The 23702-nt window shown below is 34.6% G+C and overlaps 1 protein-coding gene across 1 annotated transcript in view; it reads left to right on the top strand.

Moving 5' to 3' along the window:
- gabrg2 (gamma-aminobutyric acid type A receptor subunit gamma2) overlaps positions 1-23702 on the top strand; it is a 39549-nt gene that overhangs the window by 5966 nt on the left and 9881 nt on the right. The window contains exons 2-6 of the mRNA XM_006631814.3: positions 4966-5114; positions 8673-8740; positions 11532-11752; positions 12201-12283; positions 13895-14032. Of these exons, the coding sequence (XP_006631877.2) occupies positions 4966-5114; positions 8673-8740; positions 11532-11752; positions 12201-12283; positions 13895-14032 (659 nt within the window). The remainder of the gene's footprint in view (positions 1-4965; positions 5115-8672; positions 8741-11531; positions 11753-12200; positions 12284-13894; positions 14033-23702) is intronic.

Genomic DNA, 23702 nt, shown 5'->3' with positions numbered 1-23702 from the left:
AACTATGTACCTATTAAGACACATTTAAAGCTCACAGCCAGTATGTAAGTCGGTTGTAAATCTTGCTGTAACTCAAAAGATTTTGTTGTTTTGCAGAATTAACCCTGAAAATAACAACAGTTTAACTGGTGCTGAAGAATAATTCTGACCAAGTAACCACTGAAGTTTTTGTTTTTGTAACATACAAATTAAGTGTGATGTGGTAAGAAGTTACCGTATTTGTCCTTCAATCAAACAATATTAAAAAATTGTAATTTACGACTTACAATATCTATACTATGTCTCTAACACAACGGACAAATCATACTCCATTTGTAATGTTTTAAATATCCATGAGGAAAGTAAATAAGGAATAATTAAAGAGTTGCATGAAGTGTATCGATTTTATTATGTACTGTATATTTAACAAAAGAGTCTCTTATTTATTGTTCCATTACATTTGCTGTTTTTTACTTTTGTTATGTACCGTTCCTGCTTGAATTCGTGACTTTGACCTATGGACAATTGACAGTCTACAAAAAAAGGATTCTAAGATAAGATATTAGAACACTTCTTGGTGCTTCACATTTTCGTAGTAACTAAAATGATGCATTACAGTGGCACTCAATTAATAAAGTGTGCACCCTCTATCTGTTAAATTCTGCTTGACTTCAGATGTTTCCCCCTAGTTCTGTGTCCTAAAATTACCTCCAGATACCTGTTTTAGTTTACTTTGATCTTGTCTATTTTTAAATACTTAATTACTGTAGGTCTTCCCTGACCTTTGCTTTTTTATAGAGTTAATTAAATTAGTTCCTTTTACCTGTCCTTACAGGTCTTGCAGCTCATCCTGGGAATTAGTCTAGATCTTATTTGTCTGAGCCCTTTTGGGTTTTCTTATGGAATCCAAACTTAACAACTATATGAATTGCTGGTTGGGTGGATTTATTAAGTAATCTAGTATAGTACATGCATACAACACATGCATGTCTTTACTTTATAAATAGAACAATATTCAATGGAACATGCATACTGTACTTTACCATGTCCTCGACTGGTGGGAACTGACTAAAGTACTGAAGACAACACACTGGATCTTAACATACTATAATGATCCAAGAGAGCAGTTCTCACAAGGGTGACTCATCTCTGGTTTATAGTCATACTCCTCAAACATTGCTTTTCAAAGGCTAATAGTAAATGGCTGTAAAAAATATTTCTATATATTTTATTCTTGCACTGGGCTTTTTACACATTGGTGTGCAGGTTGGGGAAAGACATTTGCTTGCATTTGAAAATCCAGGCTACAACGGAGAAAAGAAAATTGAAAAAAAGATATCAACCTGAAGCACAAAAGAAAGGAAAGAATCTTGCTAATTATGATGGAAAGATAGTTTTGTCATATTCATGGAATTGCCTCCGTTGAAAACAACCTCTTGTGCAGTGCAGATTGAATCCCAAGCACTAAGAATTGATTCTGAAGCAGAAGGCTTAAATATTGATACAATGGAGTTTTAAAAATACAGACATTTAGGGAAGGTGTTTTAATATTTATACATAGATCAGTATGTCCCCTTTGTTTATCTTTGAATTTCAAAATAGTTTTAAAGAAATGCATTTTATGTGGTTATGATTACATTCTATCCATGCAATGATTGGTATTACTAAACAGTCTTTATGTGGGAGGATATTCTGGTATGCACATTTGCAGTACATTATATTAGCAATTATGTCAGAGCAGGTGAAGAAGATGATATTTCAGATAGTGTTGCTTCATTTTCAACACCACTGATTTACCTTAACAACTTTCTCAATATTTACATGACATTGTTGTGATGCATATTTCCTTATGACAACAAATATAAGGATTTAAAGGAAAACTTTCATATGAAATACTGCATAAGAAATTATATTTGCTGTCATTACTTACTATAGTTAGCTATATATGCATAATATGATATAGTAAAGAGAATGATTACCTTCTGCAACTATCATTGGGAAATATTTGTGACTTTTTATTTGATGGTAGATAATATATGTGCTCTAATTTGTATTTGTTTCATACTGTAAGAATGAATATTCCAACAGAAAAGTCTCAAATCACAAGGTAAGGACTAGAAATGTCTCTGGTTCTACTGTTAGTGCTTTATTTTAGGCACACTAAAGGCTCAGTTGATTATGGCAACATGAAAGCCATGCAGGTTATGTGAACAGACTAGAATTTATGAGCTCACAATAAAATAGTTACAGATTATCTTCATTAAAAATTATGCTGTGATCAGGATTCAATTTTTTGAAAATCATTTTTGTCTGTTGACTGGCTGTTGACCTGTTACAACAGGTAATACCTATAGCTAAATGAAAAAAGTGATTTTCAAATCATATAAGAGAAATACACTAACAATGAGAATGTACTGTTCCTTGACCTAAGAGCACTACTTATGTTCTCTCCAGAATGTAATGTAGGTGAATAAGTTTTCTGTTAGGTTGCTTGAACCTGACATGTCAAAACAACATCAGCAACCACATAATATTGTTGACTGGCTGTCTTATGCAGAGCTAAATTTGAAAGCTTGGTGTGTTATGTACAGTACACAGCTTCTTTCTGTACCCTCCAGAATTTGGAAGTGTTTTTATTAATTAATAATCATATCATACACCATTCATATTATCTTTGTGTTAGAATATGCTCAGATCATATGCTTTCTGTATTTGTCAGTAACACTCCTCCATTTTGTTGCTGTTTAGTAGGAACTATCTTTTTGAAACTGCAGTTTAAAGGGCAGTTATTAAAAAAATACAGCCCCCTTGGTAATTTACCAGGAAAAGTGTACATTAGATGAATTGATCCAACCCATATTTGCCACATAAAATCTATTATTACATCAGTAAGAAATCAGTATTCTCTGATACTGCAGTATTCTCCCTTAATGTTCACAAAGCTGGTATAATTATGCTACCTCTAAGCACTCACAAACCATTTTCATGTCTAGTTTGCCTAAGCTTTCCATATTAAAAAACCTTCAACTTATATTTTCACCTGTTATACAACTGGGGATTTTTCTGGAGATATCTGGGTGAAATACTTTGCTTAAGGGTATAACAGCAGTGTCGCAACAAGGATTCAAACCAACGTATGTACCTACAGTACAGTCCAAAACCCGACTGTTGCTTTTCATTGCAGACTCAAATTTACTAATTATATGCTGTATTTGTTTTACTTTATGCTATTTATTTTCATATGTATTGGATTTCTGAAGACAATAAATAAGATTTGGTGATTGTATTCTTTGAATTAATAATACTAGTATGACTCAGGCTCTGCATTTCATTACATTATGCAATGAATGCATTTCTAGTGAATGTAGTACAATTATATATTGTGATGTATTCACTGATTAGTCTATTTTGTTTAACTTTCATGCTTGCTCAAGATGACCACCATCCTTTACAACATAAAGAGGCAATTGTTTTGGGAGGTGTGTCATTTCTAGTGCCAAGGAGTTATAGATTTTGTTATGTCTTGAAAAGAGTAGGCTTCCCAAAATTCTCAAAGTTTAACAGAAAACACATTGCCCAAAACTGTACTTAAATGTGAATTTATGCTACAACTGGACTGTGCTGCATTTTCAGTTGGGATTCTCTACCTCTTCGACAAAGATCCCGTTAGGCCCATTGAGATACAAATTCATGATTAGCATCTAATCTGAAAAAAGCAGATACAGTATATTCTTGTATGAATAGAGTGATGAACATATGATTAAAAGTATAGTTTTGATTTATTAAATTGGGGTTGCTCAAATAAATACTGAATAACTTGTCTATGTTTTGTACTGTAAAATAAGAAAACGCACCAGCCTTTATAAATGTCATATTTATGGATTATGCATTGAATTGCTACTTTATATTGATTATAAAGACAGTACATAACAGAGTTCATATATTTTTTTACTTACTACTCTGATTGTTTGAGATCCATTATGCAGCACATGCTACAATATTGTTCATGATTGTATTAAGAAAAATGGAGTCTGTTTTAATTTACTTTAATTGAAAAATAGTGCAGTGTGGTTATATTTTGGAACAGTTTACTCAGTTATACATGTGCTGCTATATATATTTTACAAGTGCTTCAATATCACACAAAGTTGAAAACTGTTCATTAAAAATATTGTAAACACATTTTTTAATGAACATTTCCTTTGATTAACATTTCTAGATAGATTATGAACACACCTTTCACATAAACAGAAAGATACTGTACACCATTGAAAAGAACCAAAAACAGCAAAAAAAAAGCCTGTACTGTAGCTACAGTACCAACTATGATCCTAACGAGCCATAATCCCACAATAATTTAAAACTAGTAATGGCTTCAATTAAGTACAGTAGCTGTGAGTATGGATGGAATGTGTACTGTAAGTGTTTCTAGTTACTGTACTTACAGTATGTGTAACCTTTCAGGTTACAGAATACATACTAACCATACATACCGTTAGAGATGTTCAAGTAGGTACTGTAACTGTGTCAGTATGTGTAGGCTCCAAAAGAACAGATAAAGATTTATTCCATGCTGAAAGGAAAATAAAAGAGACATAATGTTGTTTCTCTTTTCTTTTCCTTTCAGAATGGAATAAATCTCTACCTGTTCCTTTGCATGGTTAGAGATGTTTTATATGTGTGCTTGCCTGTAGATGTATTTGAAAGTTTGGTTAGGCCAAGAGATAGTTTCAGTTAGTTTAACTTGGTTCCACAGACTGTATATTTGTCACTTTTTGAAAAATTAAGTTTATTCTTACAGTATGTGTTGCTGCAGTAATAGCAATAGGAGGCAGATTTGCATTTTTTTACCCGGGGCTAAATGTACTGTAGTTTATCAAATGTTTATATTGGTAATGGAGTCATTTTGAAATTGATTCCTGAAAAACTCAGAAGTCTTCTTTCTCATTAGGTCTTCTTTATTTTATTAATAATCTCTTTTTTTAGATCTCTCCAAAAAGAAGATGAGGAAGATGAAGATTTAGTGTCCAACAAAACCTGGGTGCTGACTCCAAAAGTATATGAAAGCGATGTCACACACATTTTAAACAGCTTGCTAGATGGATACGACAACAAGCTGAGGCCAGATATAGGAGGTGTGTTTCCGTCTTTGCTTATATTATTATTGGAATGTTACTTGTTGCTGTTAACACCATCACCACCTTCATCAGCGTCATTTGTTATATCTTAAATAAATTGAAGCTTAATGCATCTATTTGTAGCATTTTAAAACAACAATACCACACCTTGGTTAACTAGAAGGCTCAGTTAAGTGTCAAGTCTGTTTTTATTCTCATATGTACAGTATGTGTGCAGGGTTATACTGTATACAGTATATACAGATGTTATGTCAGGTGATAGTATCTTGGTTGTTATTTACACCACTTGATTGTTAAAAAAATATTATTTTGCAGTAAACGTTCTGCTGTACATTGTGGTACAGCATTTTCTCCAGAAGTTTACAAATAAAGGTCAAGGGTGTCGCATGTACTTATTTACTCATAGTCTGGAAACACAGTGATGTCTGCGGTAAATCTGGATTTAGGTACCAAGGCTGCTATATAGAAAATACAAAAGTGCAGCAAGAGACTAGTGTGGAGCCTTATTGAGGAGGCATCTAAGTCTAGGCATCCAATGTATTTTTTTCCCATTTTAATAAATAATATTGCAAGATCATTTAGTGGTGTGTAGTCTTTACTATGAAATGAAGTAAAATATTTTTGAGGTGCAACCTTTTCAATAACATTAAGCTTGCAAACACTGACCCAGAAAAAAAATGATTTAATGGCCTTAACCCTGCTATCAAATTGTTTCTTCTTTGTTTTAATTCAGTTTTATGGCTGTCCTGTCAAAATCTGTTCAATTGCACTGTGTATTGCTGCCTCCCTTATTGCATCATCTATCTCATTTTCCAGTAATGTGCATCACTGGAGCTGAATGAAATGGGAAAAAAAGAAAAAACAAATGCATACCACTACAGTGTGAAATGTTATTATTAGAAAACAAAATACAGACATTATTAAATTTCTGAATAGGTCTGGGCAGAAGAAATAGGCCTTACTTCCTGTTCTTCATCTAGATTTAAATGCACCACTGAAATGGCTTAAACCACCCTGCGGTCAGAGATTATTGACAGGTGGCAGTGAAATGTAAAGCTCTGGAAGCTTCAATCATTCCCTACTTCACTTTCTGTTGCTGTAAGATGCAGGCAGATGAGGTTATGAGAAAAAATGCAAACTAAAAGGAAAAGCTTTAATATACACGACATGGAAGGTTGAGCCACATATACTGTGACTTCTCCAGCTGATGCTGGAGTGGCAGTTTGAAAATGTCATAGAAAGTACATTTGAAGATTGTCCAATCACTGCTTTTCTCCGTCTTACAATTTATACACATTTCTTAATACTGGCGAATACTTAACTGCACTTACTGAATTTTACAGTGTCCATCAGGGCATCGTTTCTGATTCAGTTAATATAACCCCTTAGGCTTGTTCCATGACAAAAAAAAAAAAACAACAACATCTTTTTTCCTTAACCACATACCTCCTCAGAATTGTGATGCTAATTCATAGTGGCATGGCTGACATGACACAGCTCACAGTCTGTCTGACAGAGAATTTTCATCATTTCAATGACATTCCTTATACCAGTCAGACTTAAACAAGCAGGAACAAAACCCCTGAGTGTAGTGGTCACTCTGTTCTATGTCATTGTAAAACTGATCAGTTCTTATAGCCATGCTTTGCTTGAATTTAAAACAGATGAACTAATTAGACTCAAGCTAAGATACTGTATCTTTTCCAGCTGAGCTCTAAATTAATTCTGTTTTCTCACTCCCCTGTACTTTTGCTTATAAAACAAACCATCATTTATGTAGCCACAGCATTCAGTTTACAGAGCATTGTAAACAAGGAGAAAAAGTGCCAAAACATGACAAATGTGGAAGATGCGTTGATTAAATAATACATACAGTCGTGTGAAAAAGAAAGTACTGTACACGCTCTTTCGATTCTATGGTTTTAATATATCAGGACATAACAAAAAATCATCTGGTCCTTACCATGTCCTAGAATTAGGTAAATCTAACCTCAAGTGACAAACAACACATAACAGATTTAAAAAAAAAATAAGCCAACATGCAGAAGTCTTGTGAAAAGCTACGTACACCCCATGATTCAGTAGCTTGTACAACCACCTTTAGCAGCAATAACTTGAAGTAAAGTTTTCTGTATGAGTTTATCAGTCTCTCACATCATTTTGGAGGAATTTTGGCCCACTCTTCTTTGCAACATTGCTTCAGTTCATTGATGTTTGAGGGCATTCGTTTATGCACAGCTCTTATATGGTCCCGCCATTGACTTGGCCACTCCAACAAATTGATTCTTTTCTTTTTCAGCCATTCAGTTGTAGATTTGCTGGTGTGCTTTGGATCATTGTCCTAAAATACTTTGGTATAAAGAGGAGTTCATGGTCGACTTGATGATTGCAAGATGCCCAGGTCCTGTGGCTGCAAAACAAGCCCAAATCATCACCCCTCCACTACCGTGCTTGACAGTTGGTATGAGGTGTTTGTGGTGATACTCTGTGCTTGGTTTTTACCAAACATGGCGTTGTGCATAATGACCAAACATCTCCACTTTGGTCTCGTTTGTCCAAAGGACATTGTTCCAAAAATCTTGTGGTTTGTTCAGATGCAACTTTGCAAACCTTAGCCATGCTGCAACGTTCTTTTTGGAGAGAAGGGGCTTTCTCCTGGCTACCATTCCATGAAAGCCATACTTGTTCAGTCTTTTTCTGATCATACAGTCATGAACTTTAACATTTAACATGTTAACCGAGGCCTGTAGATCCCTACTGTAGATGTAACTCTTGGGTTCTTTGCGATTTCTCTGAGTATTAAAGGGTCTGACCTTGGGGTGAATTTGCTGGGATGCCCACTCCTGGGAAGATTGGCAACTGTCTTGAATGTTCTCCATTTGTAAATAATTCTTCTCACTGTAGAATGATGGATTTCAAATTGTTTGGAAATGACCTTATAACCCTTCCCAGATTGATGAGCAGCAACAATTATTTCTCTGAGTTCATTGCTGATATCTTTTCTCCTTGGCATGGTGTTAACACACACCTGAATGCTCCAGACAACCAAAGTGCCCAAAGTTCTGCTTTTATAGAGGTGGTCACAGTTCCTGATGATCAACTAATTTGATTAGCAGCATCTGGAATGCTGAGAATTACCTTCTTAATTCTTATGGAAGCAGTAAGTAATTTTACCTACATGGTTTCTGCATTTTGGCTTAGTTTTTGTTGAATAAATAATGACATAGTGAAATCTTTTAAGTGTTGTCTATTATCTGAGGCTAGATTTGTCTAATTATAGAAGTTGGTGAGGACCAGATGATTGATATTAATGCCCTGATATGTAAAACCATTGAATTGAAAGAGGGTTTGCTGTCTTTGTCACATGACTGTATGAAGTTATAATTTCAGTCAGTCTTATATTTTTCCTGCGTAAATGTCCAGGTGAATGTACTATAGCCTTTAGATTGCTTACCTAACTGGCCTCCTTCTCATTTGTAACCTTTCTTGAGTTCTTATGTTTTTATGAAAGTTTGTCGTACAATATAACATAACATTGTGCTACTCTTTTTACAGTTAAGCCAACTGTAATCCATACTGACATGTTTGTAAACAGCATTGGTCCCGTAAATGCTATAAATATGGTAAGTAAAGCCTTTCAAATATTACTATTAATAATATATGAACACATTTTGTTTGCTTTATCTAAAGTTAGAATATTTTTGCTTGATATGAATTGTATTGTAATTGTTTTAACTGAATATCATACAAGAATATACAGTAGTATTTCAAACCATACTATATGTACCAATTTCCTGGAAAAAATACTATAGCTGTGGTCTGGATTGCAATTAACACAACTAGAAAATGAACATATTATTCTATATATTATTATGTTATTACTAATAAATAGATATTTTATACAAATAATAATAAAATATATATTCTATTATTTATATTTAGAAAATCAAAAATCATAAATATACCTGAAAGTCTAAAGGTAGGTTAAGTTACTGTACCAGTATGTTTTACAGGATCCATATTATTATTGGAAGATACTGTACTCAATATTTAAAGTTAAAAAATACTTAAAACAGTAAAATGAATACAAACATTTAATATTGATGTTTAAAATTCTATGCCTTGTTAAAGAGGCTTATTCTTAATGAAGAATGTGTATGCGTTGTCTTTAGTAAAATATCTATAGTTATTCCACATTGCACACAGTCATTTCGGGATAGGCTTTGGGTTGTCGTGACTCTTAATGCTATAATTGGCTTTTGGTAATGGTTGAATGGATAGGTGGATCTTCAGTATATGTTGGACTCTATGAAATGATCTTCATGAGAATTCTATTTACAGTCTGGACACACTTGATTTAGAGCTGAAAAGATTAGTAGTGTAGTGTCAGGTGACCAGCTCATTGCTTTGTTCGTATGACTATGGGGTTACAAAACCTATTCCAGTGTTTCAGTGTATTAATTTAATTCCCCTTCAGATACTGTAAATGTTATAGTGTGGAAAAGGCCATCTTAAGTTAAGTCCAAATATACTATTATCATTACAAGGTTAGAGACCCATGACATTAATCCTGTTGCTGTTAATTACTTTGATCCAAGTTTTGCCTTTTAAGCTGTTTGGCCTTTGAAATAATTATAGTAACAAGCATTGTAAAGATATACAAGTACAAAAATACAAAGAAGTACAATGAAGAATCACTATACTGTAGATCCTGTCAGTCAATGCTGTCTTTTGAATGTTGTCTTTTATTGTAAAATTTAGATTTTGGGACATAGAATGTGGTATGGTTTTCCTTTTTTGTCTTTGTGTTTATTCTTAACCTAATACTTACTGTATGTTCTTGCTCTTCCTGAACAGAAAAATAACAGTTTATTTTTGGGTGATCTTACCAGAAATTTTTTAGCAATTGTTAAGCATTCTACATTAATGTACTAGAGTAAAACCACTGTAGATGAATGTATAGATGAATAAGCACCTATTGAACTTTGATTAACCAATTCCCTATCATCTAATGTACTGTATCTACAGTACCCTATGAAAAACCTTTTGTTTCTAATACTATTATTTTTACGGACAACTCAGACTGGGAAATACCAGCAAGTCTCATACAGTACGCTCTTTGCTTTAACAATGCTTATTTGTAGGTTTGAGGAAGCAAAATAAATGTAGTCTAGTCTGTTGTGAAGCTTTTGTGTTTATTTATACTAGCCTTTAAGCAAGTTTTGGTAAAGAATGCAATGCAGCTGTGACATTTGCAATTTAAATATGTTTAATCTAGATAAATGAATCACAGTTTCCTGGAGCGTTGATTGTCTCTCATTTGATTTCATTTGTTCTTCCCTGCTGTCAGACTGGAGAAAATTAAAACAGTAAAGTTAATAAAGAAAAAATGTTTTTACAGTGTTTCTCTGTAGTTAGCAATGCAGTGTCTGCTTTTGTCCTGTGCATGTATTAAATTTACTGTAATGCATTTATATAGTCTCTCAAACGCAAATAGAATATTTAAAATACAGTATGTAACATTAAAGGCACACAGCAGAAAGATGCTCTATTGATAGAGTGGACTTTTGTTCCTTCATCTTAGATGGATTTTAGGTTTCAAATGAGGCTCCACAGGGTGCAGATGAAATCATGAATGTACTGCACCAAGTTCTAAAAATGGAATAAACTTGAATCTATTTCTACTGAATCTGTTTGACTGATAAATCTTACATTTGAGACCCTCTGCTTTATTTCCATTTTTTGTAAAACGAAAATGTTTTGGTTAAGCTCTTGAAAAGTTTAATTTGTTACGTGCATACAAATTAATTGCATTTTTTCTGCACGGAGACTCAAGAGTATATATACAATGTGTTCAAACTTCTTTCTTATTGCTAATGTGCAAATATTGAATGATAGTAAATGCTTTTTGATGAGTTTTAGCATAGTAATTATTAGAGATTATTTTGATGTGTTTCACTGATTGTCTCTGGTTACAAGGCAATTATAAGGTTAAGACAGTGCTTAGGGTCAATGAAGAGGCCTGTTAATTTAAATATATTTTTTTTTATTTTGATGTTTTAAATTGATTAATTTTAAACATTTTAACTGCTGTGGTTTAAAGGCTCAAAATGGTTCACTCCACCGGGTCTGTTTGACAAGGACAAAAGGTTCATGGCCCTCAAAGCTATGCTTTTTAGAAAATGCTGTGTGTGAGTTAGTATTCAAACTCTTCTAGTTTCTCGACAATTCTTGTTTCTGTATAAAAAGGCCATTTTAAATTCAAGTTAAAATAAAAAAAAGATTGGCCCTTGATATATTTGGTGTATTTATCAAATTTGTGGATGAGTTGGGCGTATAGGCTCCCTTTTACCTTTTTTGGGTATATTTTGGTTGAATGATTTGGTTTAGATTTCTTCTTTTTCTTCTTAACAGGAGTATACAATTGATATATTTTTTGCGCAAACCTGGTATGACAGACGGCTGAAATTCAATAGCACAATGAAAGTCCTTCGACTCAACAGTAACATGGTTGGCAAGATTTGGATACCTGACACTTTCTTTCGGAACTCAAAGAAGGCCGATGCTCACTGGATAACAACACCAAACCGCATGCTTAGGATTTGGAATGATGGGAGAATACTGTACACCCTAAGGCAAGCCATCATTTTTTACTTACTGAAAGGATTATGTATGATCACTTACAGTATGGGGCATTTCATGGAATTTACAATTGGCGAAATGAAGCACATATGAGTCTATCAAAAGGTTGCATTTTGCATTTTTAAGAGACATCATCGTGTTTTTTTTTTATGTTTTGGATCCCTATGCTACTTTTTCATAGTGGACTTCCCAGCATCCAAGATAGATATTTTTTCTACATCCACCTTTAGTTAATCTTCCTTTTTGGCAATTGAAATTCAAATCTCAGGAGTTTTACTGAGAGAAGACGATACGACTGTGCTTAATAAGTATTGAAATATTGATTGTTTTTTAAAATGTACCTCATTACAGTAGTGCATAGACAAGACAAAGGTTTAAAATGTAATTTAAAGTCATTGAAATGGGTTATGGTTTATCTGCTTATAAATTTCCTAACTGTAGGTTGACTATTGATGCTGAGTGCCAGCTAAAACTGAACAACTTCCCCATGGATGAACATTCCTGCCCCCTGGAGTTTTCAAGCTGTAAGTTCTGCCATATGCTCATTACATATTCAAATCCAGCTCTGATACACTGTAAATAGAGGAGGTTCTCCATTGTAACACAAATGGTATTCAGATGGATTAAATACTTTGAAATAATGTATCCCCTGTCCATGAGAGTTGAATGAAAAACTGGACTGGCTTTTCCTTGGCCCTATAATTAATGGAATGAGATAGGAAAGACTCACTGGAAGATAGTGGAGGTGGTGGTGGAATGCTAATGTATGGATTTCTGTGTCAGTGTCCAAACCTTTCTGCTCAAAATGCACACTCCTTCCTAAAAGGAAAGTCTGAAAGTTTAAAGTAAGTGTAAATACCAAATAAATTAGAGGGTTTATTGTTTTGATGATAGATATTTTTGGAGAACTAACTGCAGTGTACCTTAAGGTTGTGAGTATATAGAGAACACTGAGTAAAGTGAGAGTATATAGAGAACGCTGTTGTGTCATTTGGAAAATTGTTTAACTCCTCCAAATGTTGTCACAAGAAAACAGTGACATATTTTTAAATTAAATGTATGTACCTGTGTGTAATATATGTATATGTATTCTGAAAGTATCAAGTTGCAGCAGACTAAAGAGCCCAGGGAAAGGTAAAGCTGTCACAAAATTGGCATCTTGAAAAATAATCCAACTTGTATTATGATGTCTACAGGCTCTACAGGGAAAGAATCAATTAGACTTGCGTAAGAAAAGAGTTCAGAGTGAGGGATTCACATTATTAGTAATATTTTGCTTTGTGCTTATCTTTAGATACTTTTTCTTTCATTAAAAAGCACTTTTTAGAAGCAAAGGACTTTAAAACCCTTTCTGAGTGGCAAAAAATCAACAACCTTTCCTAATCCATAAAATGTGCTGAAATATTGTTCATATCACAAGTACGTTTTATCTTTCTTTGCACTCTCCGAATGGACTCCTCGCCTTTGCAGACCTTTCTAATGTTCTTTCAGTCACACTGGTTCTCTTTGCTTGACTGATGTTCTCCACCTCTCCTGCTTTTTTAATTGGAGGCAAGGAAACCATATGCTTGTGTATTATATTTGAAGCTGAAACCTTGACTGGAACTGATCATTCAGTGAGAGTATTCAGACATATTGAAGGACTGTGTAGGTATGGTACAGTAGGTTCTAGCACTGGCAATTATACAAGAAGCTCAAATATATCAGTAAAACAAAAAGTTTTGAATTACGTTTAAAGCAAAGTACAGCCAGCCTGGCTTGTAGGTTTTACAGTTTGTGCTGCTTGGAGGTCTTTGATCTGTCTAGGGTGACTGACATTCACTTTGAGCCAATGTAAATTAAACTTTGCAGAACAATTCTATTATGTATGTTCATGTACACAGATTTAAATATCAATCTTTTGTCTTTACATGCTTTTCCTTTTTTGCATTGTGTGCTGCATGTACAGTAGCATGCTTAGTAAGTGATGGTGATGGGTAAAACATTTCAAGGGTAAAACACTAAAAATGTTTGCTCTGTGGCAACTACAATCTGGAAACGCAGAACATTTGAGTTATTGCAGCATATGCTATATGTGCATGTGCATCATGAACAGTATTTCGGAGTTGTGTCTGAGTGAACCTGTTGTCATCTAGATGGCTACCCCAGAGAAGAAATTGTCTACAAGTGGAAAAGGAGCTCGGTTGAGGTTGGAGACACCCGGTCATGGAGGCTTTACCAGTTTTCTTTTGTTGGGCTGAGAAACACCACAGAAGTTGTGAAGACAGTTTCAGGTAAAGTCAACCCCAGCTTGTGAGAACATGCCTTTACTCCCTAATGTTCCAGCATTTTAAAAATCTCAGAGAGCTACAGTGGTGCACTGCGGTAGAGCAGAAGTTCTATTTTGCATGCAAGTGTGTGAATCTTAAGCCTGCTGACATCTTGGCTACCATCTATGCATTGTAATAATGTTTACCAACATTTGTGGGCATTCTAGTGTACTAATGAACTGCTTTTTTGGGGAATAAAAATTCCTATGATTCTGAGACCATCCAGTATTGCATGGCTTTTTTATTTTTTATTTAATCTGTCAATGCTAGATCACGTTCTTTATGGAACTTTAAAAACATGTTTTTCTTAATATCTTGAAGTATTTCTCAGATGCAATACTGTAAGGTTGCCATTATCATACACATGGCAGCTATCCTCTCAGGGTCTCAGAGAAAGCACTATCTTCAAAAGATGTGTATTTGGCCTGTTTGCCTTAAATTATTATTGATTGAAGTAAAGGATCTTTCTTGGCTATGATCCAAGACCTCTTGGGATTTTCTCAGGCTTTTAGCGAAATCTCAGTACCATGGCTTTTAAAAGCAGAAAACAGTTGCTTAATCACACATCACACAGTAAACACAGTTTCTCCAATCCAGTGGTGTCTTACTTTTAATTGAGTGTTTACCGAATAGACATTAAGTTACTCTGATGCCGTCATTGAGTTTCATACTGTATTAAATAAAAACATTATTCTACTGTCCAGCCACAAATTAAAAGTCCCAAACTTGATGGTAGACTACCTTTTTATTTTTCAGATGCTTCTTCTTATTTTATAAGTTACTGAGTTCATAAACCCACCGCATTCATAAGTGCTCTGTTCGTGCTGGTTCGTGCAGTAGAAAGTGTTTGTTTTCCTTTCTAGCATGAGATGTAGCTCCTTATTTCTAGGGGATGTGCCATCAGTCAACATCCCTCTGGAATGGCACAGGAAAACCGGTCTCATCCATTTGTGCTCCATTTGTGCTGGTTTGTGCCATTGAACGTAGTGTCTGAGGTGCTTTCATTTCCGAGATATAGTGCCTTTTTTTTCCAGGGTGTGTCATCACTCAGCCCTCCTACAACAGCAACAACACTCACATGACTCCACCCAAAAAAGATGACACTATTTCACGGGAACGAAAGCATCTCAGATGCTGTTTTCAATTGCACAAATCGACACAAACACAGCACTAATGAATGTGGCGGATTTCATTGTGCTGTTTGTTGGGGGGAGGAGGGGACAAATTCACAGAGCTCTAAGACTGGTAAAATTTTCAACAATGGCTTGAGTTTACAGAACATGTATTGACATTGCTGTTTGATGTGCCATGACATAAAAAGAGAAATAACAGCCTTGGCCTTCAGCAAGTATGTTGTAAAGGTTATTGATAGAACTGCAGGTTAGTATAGAAACTTGGCTCTCTGATATCAGCAGGGTTCATATTTCATTGTGCTGGAGTGTGGTGAGATCACACTGATAGCTCAGTAGCTCATGCACTACTTTATGTATTTTTAAGAAGGTAGCTGTAAAGCCCATTGAAACATAAGAGGAATATAAAGAATAAATACCCTTCACCAGTGTGATGTAAACGCTGGATTATTTTCTTAAACATGAGTTGAATATATTACAATCAAGAAGGCGATTCTGCATAATCATAAATTGTTGCTCATGGTCCTAGAAATGCTTAACTTTTAAAAGAAGTAATCATACTACATGTGCAGTATTCTTCATTTATTGTCTATACAGTAGTAATGTGCTCTAACAGTAAGGGGTGCGAATGTGAGAATGGAGCTTTTAGGTATATGTCATATTTTTAAATATTGTACAATCACAAAAGTAATATTGGAGCTTGGTTTATGAGCAACCAGTGGTAGTCTGCTCATTCAAAAATAATCTCCTTTTCTAAGAAATAATAGATGATTGTCATTTAACAGATTATATTTATTTGACAAACAGCACTCAACCCATGCTTTTAATGTACAGTATATATAAATTATAAACTATATTTGTAATTACTTTTTTGTTTTAAGGGAAAATGTGATCTACAGCTTACCATCTGTTCTCTCTAGAGATAAGTTAAAGGACACAGATTGTGACTTCTTTGAGTCTACTTGACATTTTAAGAATTGTATTAATTATATTTTTGGTATAATATATTTAATATAATGATATTGTATTTAAATCAAGGTTTCATAAGGTCAACTAGTTTTTAGAGAAATTAACAAAGTAAAGGGCTGGTTAATTTTTCCCTCTATGTCAGTTATTGTGTCAGTTATCTGGTAGAATCTAATGTTAATCTGGTATCTGGTATCTTAAAGATAGAATGCTATACATCTTTGTTATTAATTGTTTGCAAAATTCTGTGATGTTCTGATAGATGTTTGGATGGCAAAACACATTACGCCAAACAGGTTTTTTTTTTTGCTTTGACTGAAGTTGTTCATATGTTTTTGTTTTTTATCCTGCATCTTTATGGGTAGCAGTCTAGTTCACAGTGCTTAATTACATTCTCAAGATTGTCTCTATTAAAAAAGATTGATGGCAGTAGACGTTAGGCTCCTGCAAAACATATGACTCAATTTGTTCCAAAGCAGTCCACTTAAGTGACAAAAAGCACATGAGCAGTATCATGCCTGCCACTGGGTAGTTCTAACAACTCTCCCAGATGAGCATCAATACTATATAAGGGGAAGAATATTAGTCATAAGACAGGTATTTGGTACAGCCACATGAAGTTGCTACATGATTAGTTTCACAGCTACAGCATGGGTGGATAGAATCTCTTGAGGATATCAAATGGTAAAAAAGATTGTAGAGAACAGTTCAATCTTTAATTTCTATATACTTTTCTGTTGTTTTTTTTACATTTGTAACATAACATAACGTAACTTTATCGTCCGTATACAATTTCTTGCATTAGGAATTTGCCTTTTCGCATACCCCAGCTTGCACTCCATGAGATACAGACACAAAGACAAGGAGAGAAGCTTGGGGTCAGAGCGGAGGATCAGCCATTGTACAGAGCTCCTGGAGCAGTTGGGGTTAAGGACCTTGCTCAGGGGCCCAACAGAGTAGGATTCCTCTGCCGGCTGTGGGATTTGAACTGGCAACCTTCCAGTCACAGGCACAGATCCTTAGCCACAGTTTTCTACTTGTCACCGCAATAATGATACATAAGATGAGGATGTTCAGCCCATATAGTCTGCTGGTGGGTTAGAAGCCACTGTAATTGATTGGAGGATGTCATACAGCTGTTTTTAAAAGCTATCAACAATATGACTAGGTAGCTTGGTCCATACTATCTCAACTCCTCATGTAAAAAACTGCCTCCTGTCTTTGGGTTTAAATGCTCCTCCAGTTTCTACTTATACCATAGTACTTGTCCAGATTTGAATCCTATCTAAATATTTTAATTTTATTTTTCACTTATGCTGCGTTTGCTGTGCTTCAGATTTTGGTATTGTGAAAGATCTATGTCATGGACATGAAAACACCACTTCAACACAGATGTAAGACGAAGTTCCAAGCTTTTATTGCACACTTTGCTGAATAGCCAAAACAAGTATTCCTCAAAACAAACATCTAACCAGAAGCTTTCACTGCACCAATACACATGCTACTCTTGAAAATAGTCTCCCTACAGTATATCCCCATGACACATCCAAAACCACCTAATATTAGAATGTGCACACCCAATCATACTTGGTTATATAATTTGGGAACCCATTACACAGTTTTGTAATGGTACTGTATCTACTGTACATCTTTACAGTTCTCCAAGATTCATAGAAATGTAAGTTCTTCCATGGTAGACTAAAAGAACCCATTCTGCAAACATGACTGGTTACAGGAACTACTTTAGCATCTGTATCAAGGCTCTCCATCTCAATTGTTACAATTCCTAGTGTCTTCTGTTTTTTTTGTTCCATCCACATTTTCATTTACATTGTTTAATTATTTCATTAAATGCATAACTGTAATGCTTGTAATCTGAGTTGATTTTTAGAAAACTGGGCACACAGTGGCATAGTGGTTAGTATTGCTGCTTCACATAACTGGGGCCCTGGGTTCAGTTCCTGGAGTGTACTCTGCAAGAACTTTGTGTGTTCGCCCCGTGTTCATGTGGGTTTCCTCCTGGTCTCCTCCCATAGGCCCACAGTACTGCTATTATAAAACATGCCCTGCTATAAGTACAGTATATCTGTATTTGTCTCTGTGTGTCTTTGTGTGCCCTGCAGTGGACTGATATCCCATCCAGGATGTATCCATCCTTGTCCCTGTTGCTTGCCAGGATAGGCTCTGCCCCCCAACATGACCCAATACTGGATAAAGCAGTTTAGAAAAGAATGGATGTTCCTTTAATTAAGGGAATGTCATGTAATCAACTACAAAAGAAGAAAAAAAACTATGTTTAAAATTATTAGGTTAATTGTTTAATTGACTGCTCTGGTTGGAAAACCAGAAGACATCTGGCATTCCAGGAATTGGGCTGGATTTAATTAAATTGTCAATTCTTTTTTGGTTATGCTATAGATGACCTAGATATAGATCGAGATATAGATGACCATATCATTAGTTATTAATACATTCATTAAGCACAAATGGAAAGAAAAAAAACGTAATCCTGTGGCCTGTACATTCCTTTTTAGACCTAAACATGGCACACCTCTGGTGCAAGCAGATCTGTCAAATAACGAATCTGTCATAATATCTGCTGTTTTTTTAATGCATATGGTAACTCACTTGCTGTCTTGTTAACACCTTATCACGGAGCTTGGAGACCTGTCACTTGTTCTAACTGACAAGTACCATTCGACAGATTCTGTGTTATTAATCATGGAACTGCACACTGTGTGTGGATCTACTTCTCACTTCAAAAGCTCATTGACTGACAATTAAAACTGTTCCCCAAACAACATGCGCATACTGCACATACTGTACACACTATCATTCACAATATACAAAAATGCAGAATAAAAGGTTACTCTTGAGCCTTAAGATTCTGTACCTTCCAAAAGCTTCTAAAGTGATTAAATAAAACATCAAATGCACTGTTATAGATGACCTCTGTTTTACTATTATAAAATATAATAGCAACACAAATGAAATAAACATTTAGCATTCAAGGTCTTTTCCTAGTACAATCAAAGACTACTCCTTCTTGAAAATCTAGCTTTGTAAAGTTAGACAAGATTCTCTCTTGGGGAATTTTAGCTACAGTATATCAGTTTTGTACCAATACTTCCTTTATAAAGTATTTTGAGCATTATTTTCCAACAATCATTCAGCTTTTTTTGTTTGCTATTTGGAAGAAAGTCGCTTCTTGGAAGAAACCAGGGTATGAGTTTCAACAGTATGGCTGGGTAACTTGTTTCAGACTCCCCAAACCTTTTGTATAGAGAGCTGCTTTCTCTTCTTAGATTAAATTCTCCTTCCTCTTTGTTACAATTTGTGTCCTCTGGTTTCTGTTGAAGTACTGTTTTTCCCTGTTTTTAAGTATTTTGAATACTTAGAATTTACAGCTCATTGGACTATTTCTCTGGGTCTTGATCCTTTTCAAATTCTTTTAAAAGTGCTCAGTTCTTTAAATAACCTATTAAACCCTTTGCACTGCTTCTCTTCTGCTATTCTAATCTATAAATATTGTGATAATTTGTATTCCAGTAGCATTGGAAGAACTATGAGGAAAGTAATAAAAGATGGACATGGTCTTTTTGAATCAGGAATTTTAGATTTCTTTTCTACTTGTTACTGTTTTTTAAAGTACCTACCTCATTCATATTACTTCAGTGAACTTTTCTCAGAATGAAATTGCTTTGATACCCATCATTACTTGGGCTGAAAGCCAGAAGAGTACACACACAGTATATTCTTTATACTGTACTCTATGTTTAATGCATTTGCCATCCTAAATTACCAGTGATGATGTTAATTGGTCTGCCATCTCACTTAACAGATTGACAATAAATGTTAGTTATACTCCATGGGAACTGGAAAATGTTTCTCAACTTTATTTATAGAGACATTGGGGGTAATGCAGAAATATAGCCCTAAATAAAATAGCCGTCAGAAAAGCATTTGTTTTAGAAAAAAAGAGTAGGATACTCTTTTCATAACTAAGAATTGGGAAGTCCCTAAAAACAGTCATGAAAAATGAAGAGGTTTTTTTGGTTAGTTAGTGTATGATTACTGAGCTCTCTCTGCCTTTCAAATGTCTTCTGTAATCAGAGATTGTCTTTTGAAATGCAGATTATCTTATTTTCTCGATACATCCGGGATTAAGAAGCATTCATCGGCATTCAGATTATTCCCAGAAGATAAGCTTCTCATAAACCAGTTAAAACTGTCTTGCAGTTTCTCAAATTGGAAAATATATATATATACTGCAGTCACATTTTGTCACATACTTTATAGTTACATTTGTGGACCAATGGGTAAATTCTGTTTTACTTGTGAACCTTTCCTCAACTATAATGGTCAGTTTGTTCAGAATGTACCTCAGATGGCCTTATTTATTGTCTGAATGACCAAGCCTTCAGATTGCCCATTCACTGTGATCAATGTGACTGCGTATATCTGTACTATTCCTTCTTCCTTTTATATTCTTTCTACTTCTTTTTTTCCCCTTTTCCCTCCTTCACATTCCTTAATTACTGCCTAGTACAGAATCTCTTTAATTACCTTTTATTCTAAAAATAACACATTATTTTCTTCTGTATTTTAAGGTATTTTTCTGCCTTAAATAATAAATATAAAGAGCGTATAAAGAGCTTCACAGGCGTAGCTGGTGTAGCAGCCTTATGTAGGTTTGGATCTGTCACAGCCATGTACAGTAATATTTTAACTGTAAATGAGAAATGGATGATTCTACTCATTTTAAGAATATATTTTAAGAATATATATATCTCAAATATAAAGAAATAGAAAGGTCTCAAATATAGAGACCTTCCAGCCTAATTTACCATATAACATAAATGTATTTTTCTTTAAGAAAGCATTTAACATGACTATCTCAGTGATGGTATTATTTTATGAAATGCATCCTGTCAACTACCACTGTATTCAATCCAAAAGTGAACAAAAGAAAGTCTTTTTTGTATCGTACAGCATTTAGACTGCCACTATTAAACACATACAGTATACACGTAAGGCATAAGTATTTATACTGTACATTTCATTGGCATTATCCCACTGTCGAGTATCAGTTTCGGGCTAGAGCTAAAAAGTAGCAATGAATATTATGTTGGTTTACTGTATTTACAGTATTATATTATTATTATTGCTTTTTAGGCTTTGAAGTGAAAGCTCCAAGGCTTGTGAAATAGCCATGCTTGTTACTTTATTACTTTACTGGGACAAAGGCAACTTTGGTGACAAGTCCAAACTTTGATTCTTTCGTACCACAGATGCCCCATATTTGAAAGAAGATCTGAAACAAACAACCAGGCAAAAGATGTTTAATGAGATCTTTCTTAAGACCTCATACATTTTATGGACTGTTGTGGTACACCAGTGGACACTTATCACTATGGGTAGCTTTGCTAGGTTTCTGATGCTATGAAAAAGCATGTTTCTTCAAGATCTATGAAGGTGGTGTTACTATTAAACTTGCTTGTAAATTAATATTCTAAACTCCATTTTTAATATCAAATTCCTCATTCTGGATTACAGTCTTCTGGGAGAGATACAGCTTGTGATGAAGATTAAATTCACAGTAATGGAACTATTGAGATATAAACTATCCATTCCAAGTCTGTCACAGGTACAATTACGGTATATAAAAACTTGTTTATTGTATTCCATATATTTCTGAAAGAAAACATGTGCACTCATTTATGGACTATAGCTTGTTCACGCATGATGGAGTCCTGATCTAAAATATAATAACTAGAAAAAACTAAATGGTCCAAGATGAAAAAACATATTTGTCTTCGTTAATAATCTTTTGACAATACTCTAAATAAGGTTTGGGTCTTGTAGTTTTTAGTGATTGTTTAGAGAAAAATTTGATTTATTCAGCATAAAATATTAGGTTCTTTATTTATAAAAAATCTTCCCTTTACATTTTTTGAAGGAAGAAAAAATACTTGTTTTGAAGCACCTATTTTACACCTACGCCATTTTTTCATAGAAACATATTGCTTGTATTTTAGCTACCGACAGAAGAGATCTTCCAAATGATGCAGTCACTGAGCTTTAATGAGAGACAGAGCTATACATTCCACTTTCAAGACCAGACAAGGAACTGGATAATTAGGCTTGTCCACTCACACTTCTCTCTCGTCTTAAAAACTGACACATACTGATAATCTGTTTAACCACAGATAAAGTGAAATGTGGGAAGCAGTCTTGGGAATACTTACTCAAAGAAAGTGAGCAAGAGTCTCTGACAGCTGCTTGAAACTGCATTTATTTCCAGCAGTGATCTATAAATACTGCTAATAAAACTTGAGTGATTAATGTGTCTGTTTTTTTTCTTGTTGGTGTCGTTCTACTATGATATAGTTATGGTTCTCATACAGAGGTTATCATTATTGACTGTAGTAAAAGTAAAATGTCTTTCCCGTAATGCATTTTTGTGAAAAGGATTAAATGTCATCCACTTTGAAACAGTGTTCTACTACAATCACAAAGGCTACTTTTTAGAGTAAATAATGTTACTGAACATGAAATTTAAGAATAAAAATAATTTCCCTTCGGGATCAATAAAGTTTTATCTAAGACTGCCATGTTTGCCATGTAATGCCATGTTTGGTTAGGGCCAAAGAGAAATTTGGCCAGGATACCAGGGTTACACCCCTACTCTTTACGAGAAACGCCGTGGGATTTTTTATGACCGCAGAGAGTCGGGACCTCGGTTTTACTGTATGTCTCACATGAATGATGGCGCAGTATAGTATCCCCACCACTATACTGGGGCATTAGGACCCCTGCTGGCCCCACTAACACCTCTTCCAACAGCAACCTTAGTTTTTCCCAGGAAGTCTTTTTGATCCAGGTACTGACAAGGCTCACACCTGCTTAGCTTCAGTGGGTTGCCAGTTGTGAGTTGCAGGGTGATATGACTGCTGGAGTATATGTATGGGCATATACTGTATCTGCTGAAAAGTAAATGAGTTGTAAGTTGTACTGCTTTTTTCTTTTGATTCATAATGAGTATGTAAATAAATAATCTTACTTCAGTTTAGTGTTATTATTATTTGAACATAAACGTCCTGTATTAGGCTTTGCATTGCCAAAAGATATAAATGACTAAGAATGGGCGCAGATTTAAAGTCACACTTAGTAAGAAAAAAACATTTGAGAACTTCATGATAGAGTATTTTACTACCTTATAACAAAAGAAGTACTTACAAATGTTTTTCCCTGCCAACCTTTTCATAGTCCCGTCTTGCCAAAAAAATAATTGTGTTACAGTAAAAAGCATGTGACGGTTCTTAGAAAAAAAATTCCCTTTTTATTAATAAGCATCTGCCCTCACAGACTTGTTTCTCTCTCAAATGCTATTTCATCCATTGCTATATCAGGAAGAGATGTCATGTTCATTTATCACCTGTGTTTGGCCATTTATATATAGATATATAGAGACATACACGCACAAATACATGTTTGCCTCCACAATTTATGTCCCCTACTGGATAAAAGCTTAAGTC

Source organism: Lepisosteus oculatus, chromosome 11, assembly GCF_040954835.1.
Source record: "Lepisosteus oculatus isolate fLepOcu1 chromosome 11, fLepOcu1.hap2, whole genome shotgun sequence".
Lineage (NCBI taxonomy): Eukaryota > Metazoa > Chordata > Actinopteri > Semionotiformes > Lepisosteidae > Lepisosteus > Lepisosteus oculatus.
This window is presented reverse-complemented; position numbering and strand designations above follow the sequence as displayed.